This window comes from Talpa occidentalis, unplaced genomic scaffold (assembly GCF_014898055.3).
Source record: "Talpa occidentalis isolate TD23 unplaced genomic scaffold, MPIMG_talOcc4v2.1 talOcc4.8, whole genome shotgun sequence".
NCBI lineage: Eukaryota > Metazoa > Chordata > Mammalia > Eulipotyphla > Talpidae > Talpa > Talpa occidentalis.
The window spans coordinates 100000969-100012983 of NW_023605194.1; the positions used below are offsets into that span (position 1 = coordinate 100000969).

General features: G+C 33.2%; 1 protein-coding gene across 5 annotated transcripts in view; it reads left to right on the forward strand.

Annotated features, from left to right (window-relative positions):
* The window catches only part of FSTL5 (follistatin like 5), a 558421-nt gene that overhangs the window by 151269 nt on the left and 395137 nt on the right, over positions 1–12015 (forward strand). For 3 of the 5 annotated variants that reach the window (XM_054690351.1, XM_054690350.1, XM_054690353.1), the window contains exon 3: positions 8111–8144. In XM_054690351.1, coding sequence (XP_054546326.1) covers positions 8111–8144 — 34 coding nt within the window. The remainder of the gene's footprint in view (positions 1–8110; positions 8145–12015) is intronic. The other 2 variants (XM_054690352.1, XM_054690354.1) reach the window with 1 other exon arrangement.

Consider the following 12015-nt stretch of genomic DNA (forward strand, 5'->3'; position numbering starts at 1 on the left):
ATGATTTTGTATGACATACATTTTAATATAATTTTAACATGTTTTAATTATTTACAGTGATTCCAGTAGCTTCCACTCATTCATTTTCATTATAATAAATGCCCCATATATGAATATGTCAAATTCATCATGTGAAGGATCATTTAATTCTTTTTTTTTGTTATTATAAACAGTGTTGCTAAGAGCATTCATATTCATATATCAAAATGCACATGAGCAGAAATTACTCTCGGATACATAATTAAAAGTGAGATTATGATTTTATTTGCATTTATTACAATTTCCTTGGTGGACCTTTTCATTTTCTTTTCCCTTGTCCTCCTTACCCCTCTTGTTTCCACACTTTCCTTCCTTCTCACTTCTTGGATGCCTCGTATCTATTGTCAGCTTTCAAGGTTTGTCTTTGACTACCTGTAAGTGAAACTATCCAGTATTTGTCTTTTCTCTTCTGAAGTATTTCACTTTGCGTTAACCCTTCCAACTCCATCTGTGTTGTTACAATGACAGGAGTTTATCTTTTTTGATCACCGAGTAGTATTCCATTGTGTATAGCTAGCACATCTTCTCAATTCACTCATCTGTTTTGGGACATTCAGCTTGTTTCCATACCTTGACTATTGTAAACAGTGCTGAAATAAATATAGGGGTTCAGGTTTCCTTTTGAATTAGTGTTTTTGTGTTCTTTGTGTAGATTCCTCAGAAAAGAATAGCTGGGTCATATGGCAGATCCAATTCTAGTATTTTGAGGAATCTCTACACGGCATTTTTGCTGCCAATGGATTTTTTTGTGTCTATCCAAGCTTATTTTTAGTCTTTATATATTTTGGATACTAATGGTTTATTATATTTCACTACAAAAATTTTTCCCAGTGTTTGATTATCTTCTCACATTATTCATAGCTGTTTTGGTGTACAAATTTTAAAATTTGGTAAAGTTTGATATTTCTGTAGTTTCAATGTTTCTACAGTTTATTTTTTTTTAAAACATTTGTGATGATTTCCTTCTTATCCTTAGGTCATACACAAATTCTGACGATATTTTTTTAAGTTTTTCTTTGATTATTTGGACCTTTAAATATAAATATTTTTATTCATATTGTGAGGGAGAATTCAATGCTTTCCTTTTCTGTATGGCTATCTATAAGTCCAAATACCATTTGTTGTAAAAACTATCCTTTCCCTATGACCTGTAGTGCTAGTTTGATAATATGCCATATGCCTAGTTCTATTTCTTGCATTTCTGTTATGTTCATCTAACATTACAAAAAATCCTAATTCAAATTTTGCTAATTTTCTTCATTTCCTTTTGTTTTCTGTTCCTTTAAAGTCTGTCATTATCGCTTCTTATTGTATTTTTAAGATTTATTTATTTATACATACAAGAACTGGCATATAAATGAGATGTGCATGGGGTAAGAGGATTCACCAAAGAGAGTAGGGAGCAGAACAGGTAGATATACAGAAATTCAGTGCTGAGGGGAGCAGTTGGCGAGACAGGAGAGATCTGCTGTGCCATGTGGGTTAGCTCCCTGGCCAGGGTTGAAATCATGATGCAGTGGCTGGCAGTAGCTTGATAGCAATGGATGTCTTTAACCCCTGCGCCACCAAGGAGGTCCCTGCTTCTTATCGTTAATGCTGTTACTATCTTTTAACCTCTTATGTTGAATATGTAATGTATATTTTAGAACCTTTTCTGCTTCCTGATAATTAAAACTATAAATTTCTCTCAAATTTTGTTTTTCTAGAGTCTATATACTTTTTTATGCAATGCTTTCCTTGGACTCATTTTAAATACTTCATAATTACTTCATGATTTCCTTTTTAATCAAACAATTATTTAATAATTTATTATATAGATTCTGGTTATAAGGTGATAATTTCAATGTCCTTTGATATTAGTCTGATACTATTGAATAATATCTGATAAGTTACATTTATAATTTTCCAGTTGAATTTTATAAGGCTGCCTTTAAGGTCTAATACATTATCAATTTTTGTAATTATATGGGCTTTAAAACAATGCTATTTCCTTCTAAGGGATAGAAGGAGAGTTTAATAGCTTGAATTGATTCTTCTCAGAACACATAGCTCATCAAGTTTTTCTTGATTTTTCAGTTTCTGAGAGGTTGTGGAAAGCCATCATTTGCTAATAAGTTGTTTATCTGCCTCTCCATTGATTAATTATTTTAATCTACTTAATTTATATATTTAGTGTTAAATCTATTATTAAGTGACTATATATTAATGACAGCTTTATATTATCCATTTTGCATTTTATTTCATATGATTATACTCTTGATGCATCTATTTGTTTGATCTGCAAGAACATGTTCCATTAGGAAGACCGACTATTAAAATTAGAGGGGGTAGTCAACACTGCACTCTGTTAATCCTGATTTGATTCATAAAAGAGAGAAAGAAGATGGATGCCAGAGGGTCAAAATCCCTAGGTACCAAGAGACCCGTCTTTGATTTTCCACTTTCTATAACTGCCTAATAGCTCCTAACTCTTTAAAATAAATGACATTGTGAGGGGAATAATATCCTTATATTTTAATCAATAAATCTTTATATTTTGAAATAGAGTAGGTAGAGGGATACATGAACATGAATGTATGATAGTCAATTCACAACGGCTGGCTGTTGGGGTTGCTCTGAAATTATCCTGTTGACAGTGGATTTTGAGATTTTGCTACAGACGTGTTTCAGTGCCAATAGAAAGATCATGTTTTAGGCATTTGGAGCTGGATAGATGTAAGTCAAGAGCAAATCTCCAAAAATTTCTCTCCATCTGATCTCCAACCACTTCTTATCAGCCAACTGCATTAGCTAAGAAATCTTTAATCTTCCCACCATTTTATTTACATTTTATTTTACTATACACTCAAATAAACAATTATAAATTAGCAAAATTAGCTAATGGAAAATTCTGGATTGCAACAAAGAATCAGAAGAAGCTCTATTGTGCTAAAAAAAAATCAGGATGAGTGTACAGAAAAGTAGAGGAAACATTTTACATGCATACTCCACCCCTCAGTCCAGAGCAGTTTTGAGACCAAAAAGGAACCTCTTATTGGGATTTTTACTACCCTAGATAAAATCAGAAAAAGAGAATCCCACTGATTCTCATTGTGGTTGTATCATTCTCTCACAGAGAATAAAGGACAACAGAAGGACTCCAGAATCTAAGTCATATATATATAAGGAGATATATGTGTGTGTGTGTGTGTGTGTGTGACTAAGTCACATATATATGACTTAGACATATATATATATATATCCTTATATATATAAGTCCTTTATATGTGTGTGCATATGTATATATAAATTATGTGTGTGTGTGTGTGTGTGTGTGTGTGTGCAGGACTTAAAATTTGCTTTTCACATAGTAAGAAAAACTATGTGGTTTGTTCTTATTGTTTTTATTATCCAAGACTCAGCATTTATAGACACTTATAAGCAATGACCTGTTTTCTGGCACTGGAATTGAGCGTGTTTCTGCTTAGACTCCATGCTATTGACTTCTGTTGTGCTTATCTTCACCATCAAGCCCATGGTTGCCTGTGCCTAGAGTACCTTATATTATTTTAGGTTCACCTGAGATGACTGGCTATAAATATATCTTTTACATTATAGGTATAGATTATTTTTTGTATGCAATATATTCTCAATAATAAATATTATTTATTGGTAGTCTAGGTAAAATATATATTGCTAGAAAAAAGCATACTATACTCCAGACCACTGGAAATTTAAAAATCAAATCATTAGATTCCTGTAAAAATTACATGTAGTTCATTTACAGATAATAAATTACAATCCAAATACATTGAATGATAAGCATAAAATGGAAATAATTCTAATATGAATATCTGCATTTTATATCATATAAACACTAATTTTCATGTCAGTCATTAATTAATTAGTGATTTATATTTCTATTCTAAATCCTTTAGTGATTGGTGTTAGAAAAATCATCATTATTTTTCACACTCCAAAAACACACTATGAAAACTGTTAAAATAATTGTTATGTTTATTTCATTTATATGGCTCTTTACCAAATAACTTCAGCTATAATAGTTAACTGGGCATATATTTTCTTTTGTTAAAGAGAATGTTCTTGAATCTATTTTTATATAACCCTCATCCCTAAATAAGTATGTAGTTGAGCTATTCTTAATTATTCACAGTTCCTCCCAAAGGATTACATATTTTATAATTCTGTGTCTTTGCAAAGCTTAATGCTCTTTTCCTCAAGCAAATTATTTTGCCATGCTTTAATTCTTTTTTTTTTAATTTATTTATGCATACAATAACTGGGGTACAGGCCAGAGGTGTGGGGGAGGGGTGAGAGGATTTGCCAGACAGAGTGGGAGCAGAACAAGCAGATTTACTGAAACACACTGCTGAGGGGAGCAGCGGGCAAGGCAGAAGAGGTCTGCTGGGCCATGTGGTTCACCTCCCTGGCCAGGGATCGAACTTGTGCTGCAGTGGCTGTCCATAGCTTCATAGTGTTGCGACTTAATCCCTTGCAACACTAGGGAGGTCCCTACCATGCTTTAATTCTTAGCTCAAACACTTTCACTATGTACTTCCCCTTCCCCCATCCTCAGCATATACACTTGCTCCCCCATACCTGTTTCCACATCAGTTCATAATTTTTTTATCATTGTTTTATAACTGATAGCTATGTGTCTCTCTGAGTAGTTTGCAAACTTTTAAAATCAGAACTGTATGTTTTCCAGAGTTAATCTCTATCTTGTAATGCAGTAATGACAGCGCATATGCAAAACAAACTTGTACTCAATGAGTGAATAGTTTATTATGTCTATTCCCTATTAATTTGGTAACATGAGTATAAAAAGATTAATATATTCCAATATATTTCAGATTTCTTTAAAAATTGATATAAATGGATAAAACTTTAGGATATGTATTATTTTTTCATTGAATTTAGAAAATGTTATTCCCCTTTTGTAGGAAAATATCATAAATAATATTTCAAAAACTAAATAGGCATGTCTTTTAAATACTTTCAAATTTATGCTGGATATTTTTCACAGTGGAATAGTATCTATAATGCATACATTAAATTGTTAAAATTAACCATCAATCTATTCTCTGTATTTATTGATTTTATGCTGTGGTCATGGTTACCAGAGAAGAAGGAGGTTTAGGGGCAGGACAAAATAGGACATGATCAAATGTATAACTCCCAGTTATAGACTAAATAAAACATGGGGAGATAATATACAGCATAGTAAATATTGTTAATAATACTCAGTGGCACATATGAAATTGATAAATGTTAAAAGCTTATATCATAATTAAAAAGTTTAAAGCTGTGGGCCTCCCCTAGTGGCACAGCGGTTGGACGCCCTCAGCCTCTGCAGCGCTGGTTCATTCCCCGGCCGCCGGGGAGGGTCCCACACACACAAAAAAAGTTTAACGCTGTATATGGTGATAAATGGTAACCAGACATATTGTGGTGATCATTTAGCAGTGTGTATAAATATCAGATCTTTATGTTGTACAGCTAAAACTAATACAATGTGATCATTCAACTGTATTCTCATATATTTTCCAGAGTAAGTGCTGATGATTTATACATAAGTTGGTGATTTCTAAATGTTAATCTCCTGTTGAGATATCTTCCATGATTTCCAGATATTTTAGCTATCTGTTTATACTGCATCCTCATAGGTATTCAAACTAAATTCAAAGCCAAGGGGTTAAAAAAAAAACAAATTAAAAAATAGCATGTTCTTTATCTCGTAAAAGATATAGTAGACAATAATGACTTTAAGGGTCTGAGCATAGGAAGGAGAATAGATGAGGGAATCAACTAAAGAAGAAAGATGAAGTTAGGGAAGCTCAGAAGTTCATTTTGGTCATCGCAAGTAGGTTGTGATTAGATATCCAAGTAGATATGTCAAAAATACAGTTGAATATAGGAGTTTGAAGGTCAATGATGAGGACTGGCCAGAGATATAATTTTGAGAGTCTTTAGGAAAGGATGACCCTTATAGACTGAAGACTATACAGTATCACCAAATGTGCGAGGTATATGGAAGAAAGATATGAATTGTATTCAAAATTTAATTTATCCTTGTAGACATAGGATAAAATTGCAGTCTCTCTGAAATATAACTTATTGTCATTTATGCAATATGTTTTATAAGGATTTTTTTCTGCTTTATCACTTTCATCTTATTTGGAACAGTATCTGGCACATAAAAAATCATATTTTGAAAGAATTATTGGCTAGATAAATGTGGAAATGTTTCTTTAGGAAGTATAAGTCTGTTTAGTCTGTAATTATAAAATAATATATGTCAAAACATGTAACCTATATTTTATTTATTTATTTATTATTATTTTTTAAAATATTTATTTATTTATACAAGCACTGGGTACAGTCAGAAGCGCGGGAGGGTGAGAGAATTCACCAGAGCCAGAGCGGGGAATAGAACAGGCAGACTGACCAAAGTATACTGCTGAGGGGAGCAGTAGGTGGGGCAGGAGAGGTCTGTGTGCCATGTGGGACACTTGCTGGTGGCCAGGAATTGAACCGGCGCTGCAGAGGCTGTGGGCAGCTTTGCAACCCAGCACCCAGCCACTGCGCCACCAGGGGAGGGCCTATTTTATTTATTTTTTTAAAGATTTATTTATTTATGCAAACAAGAGCTGGGGTACAGGCCAGAGATGCGGGGGGAGAGGATTCACCAGAGACTGAGGGGATCAGAACAGGCAGACTGACCTAGGTACACTGCTGAGGGGAACAGTGGGCAACCGCCATGTGGGTTGCTCCCTGGTGGGCCAGGGATCAAACTCATGCTGCAGAGGCTGAGGATTACTTCATAGTGCGGTGCTTAACTCCTTGTGCCACCAGGGAGGCCCTATATTTTAATTTTAGTTTATGTGGACAAAAGATTCTCTAATAAGAAATCATAACTAGAAAATCAGTTAACAAAGGAGAGTATAGAATTCAAACACAGGCGCTGCATGAGTTAAGAATATAATCTTAGACCTCTCCTGCTGCCTGCTGCTCCCCTCAGCAGTGTACTCCATCAGTCTGCCTTCTGCTCTCCCCTCTGGCTCTGGTGAATTCTCTCACCCTCCCGTGGTTCTGACTGTACCCAGTGCTTGTATAAATAAATAAATAAATCTTTAAAAAAAGAATATAAATTTACAATATAATAAATCATATCATTTCATCAGATTGTTGAATAAATATTATTTTTAAAAAGAATTTTTAAAATATCAACATTCATTTTTATTTAAAAAATTTAACTCTGAATTATGTTTATAGAAAATAAGTTCTTCCTATTTTTTACTATGTAATCAAAATTTATTGGCATTCATACAGTTCCACATATGTATATCACTATCAGAAGCACATTTCAAATTTATTTTTAGTGTGAGAATCTGAAACTTTCATATAAACTGTGCTTCAATATTAATTGAGAAGTTATAGATTGTACAGTCTGTACTTAAAAAAGAAAGCAAGCTAATTCTTTCAGGGTTGCCAGGTAACTAATAAAGAAGATGTCAAATCGAAAGATAGGTCTAACTAAAGCAGTCTTTAAATAAATAATAGAATTATTGTCAACTTTAGCCTCAGAGAATGAGACAGGGACCACTTCTAAGTTAAAATGAAGAAAACACAGTCGAAATGGTTTTTTTTTTTCGTGCTTTTTTAGTGAATTCTTAACTGTTTGCCCTTAAACATTTTCTCTTACCAACAATTTATGATTAATGTACAGATGTTGAAAGAAGATTCTCAAGACAGCATTCAGTAACTGTTGAAGTTAAGTGTAATGGCTAAGGCACCTGAGAGACATTTATTTATTATGCATTAACCATGCATTTATAAACACATATTGATATAATGTATTGGTCTCTTAGAGAAATATATGTCCACTAAGATTGATTACAAGTCTAATGAAAGATTTGCTATATATATTTTTAAGGTGAGATTGGTGTTATAATGTCTCCTGAGTATATGTGTAACAAAACACTTTTACAAGCACTTAGTTATAGTGATGCTTTAGATGAGTGTTGATCACATCCTTACAAATCTTGACCTATTTCTGTTTTAATTCCAGCAGGAAAAAAGTCAAGAAAGTTCAAGAATCAAAGGTAAGAAATGACTGTTTAATATTATAGTTTCATAAATTCATATAAAAAGAACAAACTATGTGTCGTTTCTTTGAAAACAATGTTAAAATGAGAAAATGATGAGAATTCAAGATCTTGATTGTAATTGTAAAGCCATTGTGATTCCTCCAGAAATGCTCCAAGACTTGAGGGGATTCATTATTGATATTTCCTTTCTTCACTTGTGCTTTGGGAAGCAGCAATGCGGTTTTCTCTTTATCGGCCTGGATTGTTCTCCTGCAATTCCTCCACTAAGCATTATCCATAAAGGTTGGGTATTCTGTCATGTTTATGATTTAGAAGATGGCATTTTTCAAAATGCATTTCATGGAGAATTATTGAGTCACTGTTATTTTCTATGCAAAAGCAAGAATATATTGTTTTATATATTAAAATGTGCTGATAGCCTTTAGTGTTATATAATCAACTCTTGTCATTCATTGGGAGACTCTTCTCTAAGAAACAGTCTTAATTTTTGAAGACTACACGTTGAGATAAGAAATTATTCTAAGTTGACAATAATCTTTCAAGAAATGTTTCTATTACCTTCTTCTGTTGATCATAACCATCACAGTATTATCTGCACAGATTTTTTCTGATATTACCTCCCATGTCACTATTGAAGTCTTGATCCTTCTTTTCAATCTGGGGTGTCCTTACCCACCTATTCTTCCCAAAGTTGTCCCAGTCTCAAGCTTGACTAGGGAGTGAACCAGAATTGTTCTGTTTCCTTCCATCCTTTTTGAATAGGAAGATGTTTGTTTTCACAGTTCTATTTTTAAAAAAATAATTTAGAGAGAAGTTGCTAGTTTGAATGTTCTCCTGACATGGTAGAAAGACAATCAGACTTTTGATATTTTCTAGATTAATGATTCCAAGTATAATCTCTGCATTTTTCCCTGCAACCTACTGACTTATACAGTATTTTCCCATGTTTTGTCATCTCTGTGTATTAATATTACTGAAGAATATGAAATCACATACTCTTTTTATTTTGCAAGATGTATTTTATTCAAATGAATTTTGTAAGACTGCCCTTCAAGGAATTCTAAAACTATTTGTGTTCTTTCTCAGCAAACTGAAGTATGGCTTGTTATTTTATATGGGAAATTATTATACTTATTTATCCTCAAAACACTCATACTAGTTCAAAGTTTTACACCTTTGTGTTGCAAAAGGGAATTTCTATTCCAAGATGTGCTATACCATGTGCATACAAATGATATATGCCTTTTAAACATACCGAATATACATCTACCTTCTCATGAAGGGTCCTGATGTTTTAGGGTGATTTAAATCATATTTATAATTCTGTTATAGTTAAAATAAGGTAAGTATAGCTTTCTTCCTGAAGTTTCATTGTCTTGGGGTACATAAATCATATCATCTGAAGTAGTAGAAATTATGTTTTCCAACCACTGTCTAGGAACATGTTTTCTTTTATAAAAGTCGTAAAATTTTCAAGATTATGCTTGTCATACCTTTCACTGTTATTAACTGACACATGGTTCAGAACACTCACATTATGACTTCTAGACTACTGAAGTGTAACTAAATCAGAGATATATGGTAACATCACTACTTGTCACCTAATTCTGCTTAGACTACACAACATTTTCTTGACTATTTTTGCTTTTTGTGTGTGTGTGTGTGTGTGTGTGTGTGTGTGACCCTTGTCTGTGGCTGGGGAACGAACCAGCCCTGCAGAGGCTGCAGGCAGCCTTGCAGCCCAGCGCTCAACTGCTGCGCCACCAGGGGAGGCCCTTTCTTGACTATTTTTGGGAGTCATCTTGAAGTGTGTCATATTACTGGACATTCTGAGCTGCCATGTAAAAGTGTTTTTAAATGTCACGATTAAGAGAAAAACTTCTATGCCATAAAAACAATAGTTTACCTATTGGTAGATCCTAAAAATTCTAAATACAGATATTTCTTGGTAATTAATTTAATTAGTGAAGTGTAAACTATATCCTCACTGGTCGTTAGTTACCAATTCTTAGCTCATAATACAATGAAATTCCTGACTAATTGGTGATCTCACTTGTCAGAACATGTTCATGATATTACTAGGAATGTATGCAGTGAATGTATTATCTTCTAATTTTCTGTATCCTATGCCTGTTTCTGCGATAACAACAAACCTAACCTCATAATGCCAGTGACCTGAAAATTACATTAATGCACAGAGCATGCCAATAAAAATTGGACAACTTCACTTTGTGTGTGTGCATATGTGTGTTTGTGTATTTATATGCATATATAAATGTCTGGAATTTACAATTTTCTTTCTAATTGTATTTGACACTTACATTTGCTTTTATTCCAATATTCTTTTGTGAAATACCATAAAATCTTCATTTTTATGTTTTCTAAGTTTGTATATTTATCTAATTCTACTGAAAAATTAAATTTGGTTCAATAATTATAATGCTATTGTAGTCTCAATTGATTTCCATATCCAGATTGCCTATTGTTAAATGAGTTATAATACACAATTGGAGGTTTACAATTGTTTAAGGAATCCTTCCTTTAAGTTGCATGGAGGGATCACAGCAGGGAAATGAAAACAATCCTAAAGGTTTGAGAGAAGAATCAACTATTTGGAATTTAACTGTTATTTGACACTGTTGTTCAGTGACATTACAGATTTGTAATGTCAAATTTTCAAATCCATTGAAAATTTTATAAATATTATGGGAAATATTTCCCTTTGAGTATATTACTTATATAATATGCACAGTAAATCAATTAACATTTGTCAGTATTCTTAGTGGAGTATTTTAATCTGTTGTTGGTTTATTCAATTATATTTATGAATATTTTTCTACAGATTCAGTGATGAAACAGTAAATTTTGAAGGAAAATTTATTGTAAATAATTCTTGCCTTGCAAATAACTTAAAATTTTATGAACTTGGGCCTCCCCGGTGGCGCAGCGGTTGAGCGCTGGGTTGCGAAGCTGCCCGCGGCCTCTGCGGCCCCGGTTGATCCCTGGCTGCTCCCCGGCCACCAGAGGAGGGTCCCACATGGCACGCAGACCTCTCCTGCTGTCCGCTGCTCCCCTCAGCAGTGGACTTCAGTCCTTCTGCCTGCTCTGCTCCCCGCTCTGGCTCTGGTGAATTCTCTCACCCTCCCGCGCTTCTGACTGTACCCAGTGCTTGTATAAACAAAACAAACAAACAAATAAATAAATAAATAAAACATGCCTCTATAAAATAAAATTAAAAAAAATTCTATTAACTTAGTTGAGTTTTGAAATTTCAAAATAGTTAAAATATTAATGGCAATTAGAAGGGTAATGCTTTTGTGAAAAGTTTGCACATGGTTATGTTCTAGCTTCCTCACTCTGGCAATAAAAAAATGTGCGTGGATGTCCATTCACCAAGTGTATTTGCTTTTATCACACAATTTTCCTTTTCTCTTTTCAAGTAGACAGGCTTACATTTTACCATTCAGAAGTGATAAAAGTAAAGCACTTTTCCCTTTCATTGATATACTTTTGTTAAAATTCTGCAGTTGGGAAATACTGAGGTCTAGAGTTATTTCCCTAATGGGAATAGCTTACATATTATATAGCTAATACCCATCTTTGTTAAATGTCTAACAGATGTCACACACCATGATGAGGTTTTCTGCACATAATATGTCATTTTAATTCTCAAATACAAATCACAAGGTAAAATTAGCACACACATGCCACCATTCTGAGATATCATCTTACATTAAATAATTCATATCATATTATTTTTGTTCTATCTAAAATATGTCACATTTGATTTCACTAATTATACCATTGATACATTTTACATACCATTATTAGTAACGATTTTTACATTTTCAGGTATTTGATACAT